At 38.4% G+C, this 16,138-nt stretch overlaps 1 protein-coding gene across 1 annotated transcript in view; it reads right to left on the bottom strand.

The window, feature by feature from the left end:
* CTNNAL1 (catenin alpha like 1) overlaps nt 1–16,138 on the bottom strand; it is a 59,906-nt gene that overhangs the window by 6,755 nt on the left and 37,013 nt on the right. The window contains exons 9-14 of the mRNA XM_081237157.1: nt 14,521–14,679; nt 12,610–12,702; nt 9,332–9,482; nt 5,602–5,639; nt 2,891–2,941; nt 2,643–2,797 (exon numbers count right to left, since the gene is read on the bottom strand). Of these exons, the coding sequence (XP_081093283.1) occupies nt 2,643–2,797; nt 2,891–2,941; nt 5,602–5,639; nt 9,332–9,482; nt 12,610–12,702; nt 14,521–14,679 (647 nt within the window). The remainder of the gene's footprint in view (nt 1–2,642; nt 2,798–2,890; nt 2,942–5,601; nt 5,640–9,331; nt 9,483–12,609; nt 12,703–14,520; nt 14,680–16,138) is intronic.

Genomic DNA, 16,138 nt, shown 5'->3' on the forward strand with positions numbered 1-16,138 from the left:
GCCAAACTGGCACAAGCTGTTATCCATTGTTATCCATTACAGAAAATCCGTTTTCTTTTCCTGAACGTCAGTGGCTCCTGTCCAATAACCATATTCCAGTAACAAGTCCCATTCCATAGAGCTTTAGTTACCCCTGTTCCTCAGGCTTCCTAGTCTCTGTGGGATGCATGTCACCCCTTACCAAAATCCACTATTCTGACTCAGAAATAAAAATTGCTGACCATATATAATCCTGAAATATTCTGAAACAAGAAACAAGAAACAAAAGGGGCAATCACAAACTTAAAAAAGTTTCTATTGATGAATCCTTTATGTGGGAAGATTTTATATACCAAACTACATTTAATTTAGTAAGTAAAAATTTATTTCTCGAGTTTCTACTGGTCAAAAAAATTTTTTTAATCTGATTTTTTTATCACCATGAGATAATCAGCATGATTCCATCTCAAAGGAAAGATCTTTGTTTCTACAGTTAATCTTCACATTTCAGTTACCCACACATTGAGTGTGGGTAAACAAAGGAATTCCATTTTACTTCCTTTTGCAGACTTGACTCATCCGATTCTTAAATGATATGAACCAAGAAAGGAGGTCAAAATTACTTTTGGGAAAACTCAATCCCCGGAGAAGCTTGCTAAGAATTAAGAACAAAGGAAGGAAACCACCAAAGGCGGCGGGGCGGGGTGGGGGGGAGGTCTCCAATGTTGGAAAATATGGAAAGATATTAACAAACGACTGCTAACCAGAGGCAAAATTATTCAACTCCTGTCATTTCTCCTTCACCCTCCAGAGGAATCATTTCCCTTGAAAAGGTAGAAGACATCATAAAGACAAGAATGAATGCTTCTTCCTCACTCCTAATCTTCCTTCCATATGAAGGAATCTTCACTAGCACAGCATCCCTCACTTCACTCTGCTCTCTCACTTATTTCACCCCATAGAAGAGGTTGGACATTTATTGATCTTTTCAGTCTTTTTGGTGACTTTGTGAAAATAAATTAGACATGGTAGCCCTTTCTTTTCTCCTTTTTCTCTTGGTAGTAAAGGTGCCTTTGGGATATACCTAGTCTTCCAAGTATTTTAAGAGATACATTCTTCCCCTACAGGGTAAGATTTCTTAATTCTAGGGATTATTTTTAAAAGCCTACTTGCCTATGGCTATAAACCTCATTACTGAGTATCAGCTTTATCAGTATAAATGTTACTGGCCCCATCTGCCTATTCTTTTGCTTATTTTTTCATTTTGTTCAGAACTTTGGTGGGGAAAAGGGGCTATTTATTGAGCCCAAAAGCCCACACAGTTGTAGAGATCCCAATTACTTTAACTGAGCTTAAGACTCCAGTCCAAATGGATTACATTCCAGATTACTGAAATAATATACAGATGTGAACGACTGCTGGTTATAATTTCAAAATCAAAATGAGTAGGAGAGAAGCCATAACACTGAAGATATCAAATATCTTCCAGTTTCTAAAAATGAAAAAGATAGATATCAGAAAACCAAAAGCTCGAAGTTATTCCTTGAGAAAATTCTAGAACAAGTCATTGAGCAGAAAACAGATAAAAATTTTAGCAACATGGAAATACTGTACCATATGTATAGTCTTCCATTATTATAATGGAAGACAAATGTGAGCGACACGGACTTCATTGAGGCGGTTTTTTTGTTTGTTTTGTTTTTTTGCGATACGCGGGCCTCTCACCGCTGTGGCCTCTCCCACTGCGGAGCACAGGCTCCGGACGCGCAGGCCCAGCGGCCATGGCTCATGGGCCCAGCCGCTCCGCGGCACGTGGGATCCTCCTGGACCGAGGCATGAACCCGTGTCCCCTGCATCGGCAGGCGGACTCTCAACCACTGCGCCACCAGGGAAGCCCCATTGAGGCGTTTGACCAACAGTCTTGTAAGGTGAACAAGACAGAGAATGTAGGTCAGGTAAATGTAAAGTTAGGGAAATTCTCTGCTATATAATGAATACTGATCCATGGAGGTTTGGCATCCTATTGAGGTGGTAGACCTCATGACTCTATTCTTTGATCTGTATATAATCCATCACTGTGTAAAGATTTAAAAGGCATGTTTTCTTTTCTTTTTTGTCTTTATTGGAGTATAATTGCTTTACAATGTGTGTTAGTTTCTACTGTATAACAGAGTGAATCAGCTATACGTAAACATATATCCCCATATCCCCTCCCTCTTGCACCTCCCCCTCCCACCCTCCCTATCCCACCCCTCTCGGTGGTCACAAAGCACTGAGCTGATCTCCCTGTGCTATGCGGCTGCTTCCCACTAGCCATCCATTTTACATTTGGTAGTGTATATATAAAAGGCATGTTTTCTAAACTTACTGATGCTGGCTGGGAGAGACACTGATATATGGAATGACAAAATGCAGAAAGCAAAATTATTTCAAAATTATGAAAGGAATCGTACACAAACCTAGACAAGGATCTCTTCTAAATCTAAATCCTAGTTAAATAAATGTCTTCTTGTTGCATTCACTTAATTGTCCTAAGAACTACTTATAGGCTTTTTATCATATATTTGAAACCGACTTTAACCTATCGATGTAACATGGCACTTTTTCTTTACACCAGATATCATTAAATTCATTTTAAAAGATCGAAATGTAACTACATTTACCTAGTAAATAAATACAGCGAATAGGCCATGCTGGACATGTTCCGTCCATATCGAATAACCTCGTTCTCCTGATCCTCCCACTTCTCAATCTCGCAGTTGGCATCAGAGGTGAGCAAACCCAGCTTGAGTCCAAGCTTTGCTATCTTGGCTTGCTCCTACAAAACATACATTTTAATCACAACAATGTAGTCATTAATTACGTAAAAGGAAGATTAAAAGTAAGACTACTACAAAGAAAAAGGTCTTGCCTCCGAGTCAGGCTTGTCTGGCTTTAATGATTTCAGGTTTGCGTTATTCTTCTGTGACAAGAAAAAGATTAGGGCATCTTAAAAATAGGTACAGTTAATTGTGAAGAAATGCAATAGTCATAGAAAGCATAACAAAGTACCTGTAATAAAATTTTAATATAAAAATTTTCAGTACATACTGAAACTATATTAAACTGTTTAAGTAAAAACAAACAACTACAGTTGACCCTTGAACAACGTGGGGCTTAAGGGCATTGACTCTCCGCCCGCAGCCGAAAATCTAACTATAACTCGCAGTCAGCCCTCCGTACCCGCAGTTCCCGTGTCTGTGGTTCTGCATCTGCGGATTCAACCAACCCCAGATGGTGTAGCACTGTAGTATGTACTACTGAAAAAAATGCACAAAAAAGTGGACCCCAAAGTTCAAATCCATGCTGTTCAAGGGTCAACTGTAATTGCAAATACGCTACTAATATGTGCGTTCAGCTTTGAAGAAGTAGTTAGTTAGAAATCTGGAGTTAGGGAAAGCAGATCTGTGTCCCAGAAACACTTAAAGACTTCTGCAGGGCTTCCCTGGTGGCGCAGTGCTTGAGAATCTGCCTGCCAATGCAGGGGACACGGGTTCGAGCCCTGGTCTGGGAAGATCCCACATGCCGCAGAGCAACTGGGCCCATGAGCCACAACTACTGAGCCAGTGCGTCTGGAGCCTGTGCTCCGCAGCAAGAGAGGCCGCGATAGTGAGAGGCCCTCGCACCGCGATGAAGAGTGGCCCCTGCTTGCCGCAACTACAGAAAGCCCTTGCATAGAAACGAAGACCCAACACAGTCAAAAGTAAATATAAATAAATAAATAAATAAATACTTTTAAAAAAAGACTTCTGCAGTCTTTTCATAGTCCAATTATTATACCCCCAAACCTCCCTGGCCCCTCTGTTAAATTATTCTTAGGAAATGATGTAATAAAATTAATCACTATATGTAGCTTTCAATATATTCCTAATGTTATGACTCTGGAATTCAATTCCTTTAACAAGTTTGCCTTTTTGAGGGCTAAATTTCAGCACCCTAGTTTCACTGATATCCAGATTCCTAATCCTATATGCCAGGTTATATAGGAGATTATACTTAGAATTTAGGATTTAATATTTGAACCAGCATGTTTGATGGCCCCTATATTTGAAACGGCAAGTTTGTTTCTACGTAGGCTATTTAGAACTCAGAATATATTGCCCCTAGGGGAGAAGAAAACATTGTACACTGGTTAGGTTACCAGGCTGGCCCACAGATGCTTACTTACTTGTAGAAACCACTACCAATAGCAATGTTTCTTTGAAAAATATATCCAGAAGTTCTCTGGAGATGGCAGCCCCAGTTGGGCATTCCTCTCATTCTGAGATCTGGTGGGAACTCCCCTAGCTGGGGCAGGAGTTCCAGAACAGCTGGGCTACTAGAGATAGAAGGGCCAGGAGATGCAGGGAGCCATTTGTTTTTTTTAAAGGAAACATTTATTTAAACCATCCACACACACACATGCATGCACACACACACACACAGAGTATACATTCACACACATGTACACAAAATACAGACTATCATAAAACAAAACACACATGTGCCCACTTAGCTTATTAAGAAGATAGCTTTGAGGTATATGTGTTCTTCTCCGTTTTTTGTTTCCCTTATTATTACCATGACTTATTGCTTCTGACCAGCTATTCTGTCACCAGTTTAACTGCAGAATAGAAGAGCCTCAACTTTTTCTTTTTTCTATCCCATCTTTTATATTTGTTCATTTAACATTGCCCTTTTGAAAATTTCTAATCCTGTTTACTACAGAATAAATAGGAGAAGGTAAAGGATGGAAAGTAAATACAGGGAATCTATAAAGAGGCATGGACACACACACACACACACAGGCTGCCTCTTAGGTTTATTAGAAAATAAACAGAGATGACCAATGATCTCTTCGGCTCCTCCTTGTATAGTCACATCATGTGCATCTTCTTCCTTAGTCTAGCATAAAGCAACTTATAAAGCATTTAAGAAAGTTAAGAATACCCTAGAGGTTTTTAGGTTTTATTTTATTTAGAATCTTACAACCCCATCTTATTCTTTTAAATTTAGCTGTGTTTTCTTTATTTTTATTTTTACTTTTACAAATTATTATTATCAAAGTGTTTAATGAAGACCAAAAGGGAATTGCCTGAAAAGGTACAGAAACCATCTTAATAATGTAACCAAGCCTGCCATCTAGTGGGCACTATTTTGCAATGCAGTCAAGATGCATCAGCTTCAATTGTGTAAAGCTAAATAAAGCATTTCAAGCCTCTAAATATAAACAGAATGGCTTATTTTCATCAAGAAAATTAAGAAAGTTATTAGTTTGCATAAAATTGTTCCAACATGACCTTGTGAATTAGACCCAAGATATGAAGAACAAAAAGACCTCTGACTTCAGATTATGGCTTCTTATTAATCATAAGATCTGTTACGTATTCCCTCAATCCCTCAAATCTAACACAAATAATCAAACTATGGGCTACATCTAGACTGCTACTCAGAATAACAATTCTGAACAGTCAACATTTAACATCCTAACTTTTTTTTTGTCATGTCAATCATTGGAGGTCGTGGGGGCAGCAATAGGCAACAAGAGCATAATTTGAATTCTGAATAAAAACATTCTCAAGTGCACAAAGGTTTTCTACTTACCATTGGCTTTGGAAGTGAAAGGTAGCCATACTTCTCTCCTACAAATAACATATATAACTTAAAACAAATTTTCTACTATTCACATTTAATTTTTAAAATATTATTAAATAAACAGAAATGTTAGCATATTAGTTTTGATAACTTAGTCTATTAATTACATGTGACTGAGAAATAAAATTGTAATTTGGTTGGTGAACATGAAAAAAATATATTTGGTACAGACTTTGATGTACAGAATTGTTTTTGAAGCACTGTCTTCACAGGGGTATTATAAGTTTAATACTCCCTAAATCAACGTGACACTTGTGCCATCTTTACTTCTGAGTTTACACCTCCAGATAAATTAAGTCCAGAATTAAGTTCAAAGGCCCTCTCAGCTTATGAGGATAGCAAAATGATTTCTCATGACAACCTAACTGCTGTCCATTTTCAATATCCAGAGTTTTTCTGCATCTCTACAAAATAAAGCTAATCCCCCAAGGACAGGAAAGCCTCATTATTTCACTGAAGATGTGCAATATTATTCCTTATTAGAAGTTCTTATAATTAGCTTTTTTGGTTCTGAAAGGGGCTTTATATGGCATGATCCATCAGAAAAAAATTCATGTCCCCAGACCCACTTAAAATGAATCCCTAACCACTAAAGGCTAGGCAGATTATTAACTAACCTCAGGAGTAGGACGGGGGTATTTTAGAATTTGGATTAGACCAAACCCAGTTGTTACCCTCAAACTCTCCCTTACCTCTACATTCAATTAATCATCAAATCATACTAATATTACTGATAAAATTCTTGAATCAGTCCTCTTATCTTCATTTCCACTATCATGGCCCCAGCATCTCGTCTGGATGGATCACTCCCTTGTTCCCGACTCATACATCCCCCAAGTAAGCTCATATTTATCCACAAGCATGTTCCTCTTCCTGTTCGCCCCATTTCAGTGAACAGCACCTCATGCGTCCAGTCTGCCAAGCAATAAAATAGGTGCAGAGCTATGGAACCTGGTACATCTCTATAAACTGAAGCTTAGTCAGATTAACTTCAAGATGGTTCAAATATAACAAAAGAAATTCAGCTTCCTTAAATAAGGGATAGAATCTGCAGGCTATGAGAGAAAGCTTCTTTTTGATGTTTATTTGTCTAAGAGAATCTCAAATTCTAAATGTTGATACATACTTATCACTAAGGAAAGGTGGAGTCTTTTGGATCTAGGTCCCTTCTAATACAAAGGCCATGGCCTCCCTGAAGGCAGAACTGGATGAAGGCAGAAAGGGAGGAAGACAAATATTGAGTTTTGAGCTCTTAAAACAATCCCAGGAGGCCCTATTATGAAATCTAAGGGTCTCTGGGTAAGGGGACAATAACCTAGCTCTCAGACGGACTTCAAATATGCGAACACTAAAGGCTCTTTTTCATTGCTTAGCATGTTGTTTGCTACTTAATTGCTTGGCTAACTGATACTTGCAAACGTATCTAAGTTTCCTAGTCAGAAGAGTCAAGATATGCAGAGCAGAACTAAAGTGGCTAAAATAGAGCAAAGGTTTTCCAGTAATAGTTATAATATGAGTTATACCAGTAGCAAAGAGAAACCAGAATCTGAAGAATACACTCTGTCCTTTGCAGTGGGCAGGTGTGAGGAAACAGGCAGCCTTGTCCTAATAACCATACAGAACAGGAAGAGCAGCACTGTGCCACTGGACTCAGTTCAGTCAACAGTGGCTGACTCAGAGTTGGGCTTCTTTGCAGAAAAGCTATCTTATGAGCTTCATGATAACAGTCAGGAAAAAAAAAAAAAGACAATAAAAGAAATTAAGCAACTCTATCTCAACTAACCCCACATAAGTAAGGATGCCTCTGAACAGCAAGATACTACCAGTTAAACAATGGGTGTCCCATTGATCAAAGGCAGCAGTGTCCCACCTAAAGAAGAACTTCTGTTCAGCACTTAGGAAGTTAAGATAACCCTGATTTGGGGGGGGGGGGGGACAGGTGACCCAAACCTAAAGAAGAGATCATTTACATAATATCCAGTTCGAAAGTAAAAGAAACCACAGTGACCACGTAGGCCAAAAATAAGTATAGGATCTTCCTGTTTCAACTCTAGTCTATCTGTAGGGGATGCTAGTCTAGCGCTCAGAAAGACCAGGAAGCTTCTTCTCTTCATTTCTTAAACAAGTCTTATGGCAAAGTGATCATTCTTCTTTAAATATGGATCAATTATATCAATTTACCTTTTAATATATAAAACTTGCCTCACATAAAAACCCATGCAGCGTGGCTTCCCTGGTGGTGCAGTGGTTAAGAATCCACCTGCTGATGCAGGGGACACGGGTTCGTGCCCTGGTCTGGGAAGATCCCACATGCTGCGGAGCGGCTGGGCCCGTGAGCCACGGCCGCTGAGCCTGCGCGTCCGGAGCCTGTGCTCCGCAACGGGAGAGGCCACAACAGTGAGAGGCCCGCGTACCGCCAAAAAAAAAAAAAAAAGAAGCCGTCTGCCAATGCAGGGGAAATGGGTTTGATCCCTGGTCCGGGAAGATCCCACATGCCGCGGAGCAACTAAGCCTGTGCGCCACAACTACTGAGCCAGCACTCTAAAGCCCGCGAGCCATAACTACTGAGCCTGTACCACAACTACTGAAGCGTGCGCACCTAGAGCCCATGCTCCGCAACAACAGAAGCCACAGCAATGAGAAGCCCGCGCACCGCAATGAAGAGTGGCCCCCGCTCGCCACAACTAGAGAAAACCCGCACACAGCAATGAAGACCCAACACAGCCAAAAATAAATAAATTTGTTTTAAAAAATGCAGCTGTAAGTACTTTATCAAAGCATCAAAATGATATGCCGTTCAGACTAGCTATCACAGAAATCTTTAAATGCAGAAGCATGGTAAGCATTTATTACACGTTACAAATTATGTAATATCTAAAGTCTACCATTCCCTGATTTTTAAGCAAATCATCAATTACCCTAAATGGGTATTTTTTAAAAAATGAAATGTTTAGATGTTCATATTCAGTAAAAATAAATATGTAATTTGATGTTATTATGACTTTAAATGACATTTTAATTTAAAAAAACAAGCATGCTCGACACTAACAGAAGCCATTAGAAAGGAAATACATAAAAACACATAAACATAGATAACTGGATACACAGTACAATGGGAAATAAACAAAACTCCAACTTGATGTTAAAATAAAGAGTAAAAATTATGCCTTCTGTATATTGTATGGTGCTATTCTACATGTTGTAGAAATACCAATGAACTTACCCACCAAAGGAAATATTCCAAGATTACGTAGTCATCAAGGAAAGAGATTCCATCCAAGTGGAAGGAAAGCAATTCGAAAATCAAATAACTACATTCATTTCATTATGAAGTTAGTAGAATTACACCAGAGAACTATCGTATTACAGAAGAGCATTTGTACTAAAACTAAAAAGCAATTTATAAGAAATATAAAAATGACAATTTCAATAAGAAAACTAGATTGTTAATATTAATTCAAAGGAATCTACTATATTGTTGTACAGCAAATTTTACTGCTTTGATACTAAAATGAAGGACAAGTAACATTTTTATAATTTTTTGTGGAAGATACTTTACTATAAAAATAACCCAGTTGGGTAATAACAAGTTATTCATTTTGCATCTGAGGTTTGACATTAAAAAACTAATAGTTACATTAAAATACTAACATATTTCAATATACGGACAGTTTCTCACCTCGTCTTCCTTCAAACACATCATTGATTTCTCTCAGCAGTGTTAACATGTCACTAATTTGGGATTCCCAGGCTTCACAGAATACATCTAGATTTTCTTTAGCAATTTTACTAGATGGATGCAATGTCAAAGTTTCAGCAGCAGAAATTATCTAAAGAAACAATATACACAGGTGTGAGTTTCAAAATCTTACCTCTCAGAATCATATTGGAAACCAAACTTAAGCCTGTACTGTTCAAATCACTCAATGACACAACTACAAAGCAATTTCCACACATAAGCCCTATGTTGGGCAGTATGGACATACAAAACTTACTGTTTCTTATAATCTTATCTATAGATAAATAGTAGGCATTATTATATATAAGCCTTTATTCAGGGAGCAATTATCTTTATTCAAGGAAAGTTCTGTTTCAACAAAGTTATTTCCATAGCATAATTCAGAGTTAGACTACAAAGAGTGTACTGTATACTGCAGAAGAAGAGATGGTGTAGTAGTGGTAGTATTAGTAACAGTGGTAGTAATGGTGGCAGTAGTGGTGGTAGCAGTAGTCGTAGTGATGATAGTGGTAGTGACGGTAGTAGCAGCACTGGTATTAGTACTGGTACTGGTAGTAGTAGTGGCAGTAGTTGTAGAGGTAGCAGAATCGGTATTAGTACTGGTAGTGGTAGTGGTGGTGGTAGTAGTGGTAGTAGTAGTAACATACACATACACCTATGAGGACATGGTAGATATATCCTTGAGGTACTGTGATAGGTGCTTGATATACATTAGTATTAATCCTCAAAAACACACAAACAAAATAGTATCCTTCTCAATAAGCACTGTTCCCATTTTACAGCTGGAGAAACTGAGACTCAAAGATACCAAGTAACTAATATATGACTCTTCATTCACCTGCTGTATGCCCGGCACTGTACCCATGTTCCAGGTGCTGGGGAAACAGTTGTGAATGAAACAAATAAATGTTCCTCTCTTCATGGGGCTCATATTATAATGTGGGGAGACAGGTAATTAAAAACATGTAAGTAAATTATGAAATATCTTAGATGATGAACGATATGTACAAAAACAAAGGGCAAGGAGGATGGAGGGTGTTAGGCAGTCACAGTATTTTAAGTTAGGTGGTCACCTGCAAAGGTGGCATGTAAGCAAAGAACTGAAGAAGGTGAGGGAGCCACAGGGAAACCTAGGGAAAGTCGTTTGGGAATGAGGTGGGAACAGTTCTGATACATTTTAACAACAGCCAGTAGGTCAGTGTGACTGGACTGACATGAAAAAAAAGGAAGGTCACCAATGGCCACATGATGGAGAAACACGCACAGTAAAGATGGACTTTACTCTGAGTGAGATAGGAAGTCACTGAAGAGGTTTCAGAAACTGATATGTAATGGAAAAGAATATGAGAAAGAAAAAAATATATATATAAACTGAATCACTTTGCTGTACACTAGAAAACTAACACAACATTGTAAATCAATGTACTTCAATTAAAAAAAAAATCTGCTATGGTCAGAGTCAGGCTGCCTTCGAGAGAATTAGACCTAGGCGCTCCTCCTGGGTGAGCACAGTCCCACAGGCACAGGCTTGACAAGCAGGTGGCAGCTTTCAGAGTAGAACAAGGTTCCCCATCTTCAGGGAACGTGGGCACATGGCTCGCCATGGACTACAAGCTAGATGCAGCAGTGCCGCCTTCTCAACCAGGAGCCACTGTACAGCGTGGAAACTGTTCCACTGTGCCCTGGATATGCTGTAACATTGTAAAGGAAATATAAAAATGACATTGCTAAAGCAGAGGTATCCAGAAGTAATATAAATTCTCCTAGAGGCATGCTCTGTTTTCTTAAATTATCCCTTTGTGAGACCGATAGTCAAGACTAGGAATAAAAGCTGAGGCTATGGGAATAGAAAAAGCTTCTCAAGTTACAGAAATTGACAGCAGGCTCTATCTATCACCATCCTGCAAAAGAAAATATACTTTTCCTAATATCCCTGCTGCAATGAAAACAGTAAGCAGAGAATTACAACCAAATAGCAAGCAGGGCCTGAGGATAACAAGAGCCGATTGTATATGGCAGGAGAGTCAAACTTTAGCTCTACTGAAATACATTTAAGGCCAAGGCAAGTAGTATGACTCCCAAATGGACAAGTAAATATTGAAGCCTTGGTTTCTCCCAATAAACAGAGATCCTCTGGTTATAATAAAATGCTCAGCCGATGGTCACTGCTGAGCGTCACTCAGATAGTTCCTGTTTCCGTGAGAAGCTTTTGATACTGTTCTCCACGGGGAGCATAAACATCCTTCCAGCATCCAACTTGGGTCTGCTAGAGGGCACACACCACCTTTGTCTCTAAGCTGCTTTTGCTGTTCTCAACTATAAATCCAGGGGCTCGACATCTGCCATCCAATAATACAATAAGGAGTAAGTCCTTTTGGCTGCCATGATGAATGAAACAAATACACCTGGTAAATTGTATTTTCAAGCTTAGACCTAAAAGGAAAAGGAACTTCTGTCCCTCCCTTTTTCCCTTAATTTGACAGAGACAGTATTAAATGCGATATCAATTGTTAAAATGCTTTTGAAAATTATAAAAATGAAGTCATATTATAGAGAATTCAGAAAAAAATAACTCACAATTCTCCCTAACAAGCAGAACTTTCATTTCTGCACATTCTTAGAGTCATTTTCTTATATATGTACATTTTATATAGTAGCAATTATAGCATATAAACAAGTCTGTATCCTGCTTTTGTCACATAACATTTTAATGAAACATTTTTTGATGTTGCTAATTCTAGTTATCAAAATTATTACTGTAACATCATAATACACGATTTGCCTAACTTAAGATTGTTATTTTGCTTCCAATTGAATCTTATTATAAGTAATGTAACAAGTATTGTTTTTATTTTTCTTTTAATCTCCTTATGCCCTTAGGAATTATTGTGTCAAAACATGTGAGTGTTTTTATGGCTTATCACATAATGATAACTTAGTTTTCAAACATGTTATAACGACCTGTATTGTAAATGGCTTCAATTAAATAGATATAAACTAGGGCATCAATTAAATGGGCCAATCTCTAATTTGGCAGACGACCAGATAATCCAATGGAATGTTCTGGCACACTACCAACAAAAATTCCATTACCTTCATTTCACTCAGTAGATTTGGCTCGTAGTTTTGCAGAACCATTTGTGTCTTCCTTGTGCACAATTTGTTATGACACTCAGATAAAACATAATATGGAAGGAACGATCTGCTGTTGATCATACCTGCTGGCCAGTCACCTGAAATGTCTCCTCTGCATGTATACAGGTTATTTCAAGAGGTTCTGTCCCAGACACATGTCTCAACAATCGACAGGTCTACAAAAAACCATTTCTATAGTTCAACTTTCTCATTCTTCACAATATATAGCATCATTTTGTAATTAACAAAGAAAATAAAACATTAAAACCTATAAAAATAAATTTGTACATTAATAAGATTATTATAACATTGCATTGGTTACCAACGGATTCTCTAGGAGCAAAGCAGGAACAAATACGGGTTTATTAGCATATACCCTACTGTTTCTACTTCCTATCTGATCATGGCAAGGTGGTCACAGAATATTAGAACCAAGAGGAATCCTGAAAGGACCTTGTAGTGCCCACATATTTTACGTATGAAGAAACGTGGCTCAGAGAAGGACTTATCCAAGGTCTCTCAGCTAAACTATGTCAGCTACCACAAGCTACACATTCTTTCTGCCAACAAATAACATTTCTCCCTGTCAATTAACACACCTTTTACTGAAGATAACACTCGATTAGGCAAGACTGATATAATGAGTAAAGAGCCTGTATCAATGAAAATTTTTGAAAATAATTTTTCAATAATTTCTTGAGGCTTAAAACAGAAAATTAGGGATAAATTTTTTTTTTCACTTTTTAAGAAGATTTGCTGCAGGATTCCTATAATTAGCAAGTTTGCCTGCAGTCATAATACTTGATTTATAAACAAAACGCATCAGATCTATTTTAAAAAGGAGATGTATCTACAGTCATTTTAAGAATGCTCCCTAGTAGTTTTCAGATGTAAACAAATAAAGGAGAGGAAGCTAGCTTAGTTAGTCTAAAAGTTCCTTCTAACCATTAGTATGTGAGATTCAGTGAGCAGGGGACATTAGATAATATGAACACAGCTAGGTGGTTCATATCTGTGCATTAATATACATGTTGACTGGGATGTACCTCATACAGACAAGGGGATATATTCTTCACGTGTACATGGCTTAAGTATACATTTCTTTACTAGCAGATGTCTGACATTCTCAATAGGTAGAAGGCTTACAATATCAATCAATAATTGGAATTATAACAAAAGGGGCAGGTAAAGCACCAGTAACACATAACAAAGATTTGGGCAGAACAGAAGAGATTCCGAGAAGGAATACTGTGCTGAGTGTCTTCTCTTTGTCCCTCCATATCCACTCTTTTTCCATCTTGGGAGACTGACCTATGTGGTCTACAGCTGTGTTTGGCCAATGGGAAGCCCCAGCAATACAGCAGCAGGGATGAGGAGGGGAAGGGCCTTTATTCTCATGCTCTTTCCCTGCAGGTTGCCGTGGGCTGTCTCTATGTCTAGTCCTAAAACCACAACTACTCAAGGCTCTCTGAAGGACTCTGTGCCCTTCCAGTTTCCAGAAACCACTCACTCCCCCTGTTAATTTGGTTGTAGGAGTAGTACCAGCTCTGCTGTCACTAGCCCCAATTCCTGTACTCTCAGGGTTTCCCCACATCCTATCCATGCAATTGTAAATGGCTCCTTTATTAAACCCTCTTAAGATCAACCTCATGTGAATGTGCCATCTCTTTCCTGCTGAGACTCAAAAGATTCAAATACAAACAAGGTCCTACGCTGTATCTCCACTGCTCTGCTCCAAGATCTAATCTCTTTGATGGGATAAGGAAGAAGGTTAAGAAGGGCATTTGTGGGTTCTAGCATTTTTTATTGTTTTGTTTTAGAGGACAAATTGTTGTAAGAACAGAACAGATAAACATGATAGTTTTAAGATTCCAAAGGCAAGAGAGAAAACGTCCTTATGAGTAAACCAAAAACGGTATTTGTGTTAATATTACCTGATGATAGTACAGCTTTCATTAAACTACAGTTTCTTTAACAAGCAACCTACTGCTCACCTCAACAAGCCGCTCTTTCTGTTCAGAGAGTTTGCAGGCATATTCAGCCAAACCTTCTAAATTTCCTTCTACTCCAGTAAGTTTTAATGCTTTGAGAACCACATGATCAGCGTGGTATTTTACCAGATCTGCTGCCAGCTGAGCTGCTGTACTATGAAGCTGCAGATGTGGGGAGTGAAGGGTAATGAAAAAAAGACAACAAACAATAAGGTTTTGTGACCAAAAACCTCATGAGTACTTTAAAAACTAAAGAGTAGCAACCTCATATCAGTGCCACTTGATCTGCTGAGGGGGGTGTGTGTGTGTGTATATATATATATATATATATACACACACACATACATGTATGTATACATAAAATATATATTCAACAAATTTTATTAAATACCTACATTATGGCAGGAACTGAACTAAAGGCTGGACATACATAACAAGTAGGACACAACCCCTTCCTCGGGGGCTCACAGTTTATCTATATTGCTCTCCACAGCTTTACTGTCTAACTCTTGGGTCACAGGAGAAATGATGGATAAAAGGATAATGAAAACCTCAAGGTTTTATTTAACTTTAGGCGGAATGGATTTTAAGCACTGCTCACTCTCACTGAACATCTCTGCATACTATTAACTCCAAAATCTTTTCTTCTCCTTATCCTGCCTTTTAAAAAAAATGTTATGACAGGTTATTTTGGGGTTCACCAGAAAGAGATCATTTTTAATAACACTGTCCTAAGGAAAATCTGATTTTTAATTAAGCCTATTTGAATGAAGTGATTCTTTTTTTCCTGGAAGTAATCCAATGTCCATTCAAACTGCAGGACTTTGTACAAAATTAACAATAGGGTAGTCCACTTTCATGAAATCAAGTGAGAATAATTACAGTCAGAAACAAAGACATTAAAATGTATTTTCCTTTGGAAATTAAATGCACGTAAGAATTCAAAAGATTTTGTTTAACCATCAGGGTCATAGAAGATAGCTAATGCCAGCCTTTTATTTTACAAACTATGAAACAGGTCCCTAGAGACTGAGTGACTTGTTCAAGGTCACGTAAATCTTACAAATGGTTCTGGAGACAACTTATAAACTCCAAGGGAAGAAGGGTGAATAAACATGAAGTTCCTGCTCTGTGTAAGGTACTGAAAGTAGCTTTACAGACATTATCTCCCTCAATCCTTATAAAAATTCTTCTAGGTTGATGTTATTATATCCATTTCAGAGGTAAGGAAAGTGAAGCTTATGGAAAGCCACTCAGTCTATCACCAAAAGATTTTTTGTTCAGGGCTTCCCTGGTGGCGCAGTGGTTGGGAGTCCGCGTGCCGATGCAGGGGACACAGGTTCGTGCCCCGGTCCGGGAAGATCCCACATGCCGCAGAGCGACTGGGCCCGTGAGCCATGGCCGCTGAGCCTGCGCATTCGGAGCCTGTGCTCTGCAACGGGAGAGGCCACAGCAGTGAGAGGCCCGCGTACCACAAAAAAAAAAAAAAAAAAAAAGATTTTATCTTCAACTGATAGTCACAGTCTTAACAATAGTTTAGTTAAAATTGAATAGGCTGGAAAAAATGAGTAGGCTTTTTTTAAACCGTAGAAGACCATATCCTTCTAATGTTTAATAGGAT

This window comes from Mesoplodon bidens, assembly GCF_964165515.1.
Source record: "Mesoplodon bidens genome assembly, chromosome: 6".
In the NCBI taxonomy this organism is placed as follows: Eukaryota; Metazoa; Chordata; class Mammalia; order Artiodactyla; family Ziphiidae; genus Mesoplodon; species Mesoplodon bidens.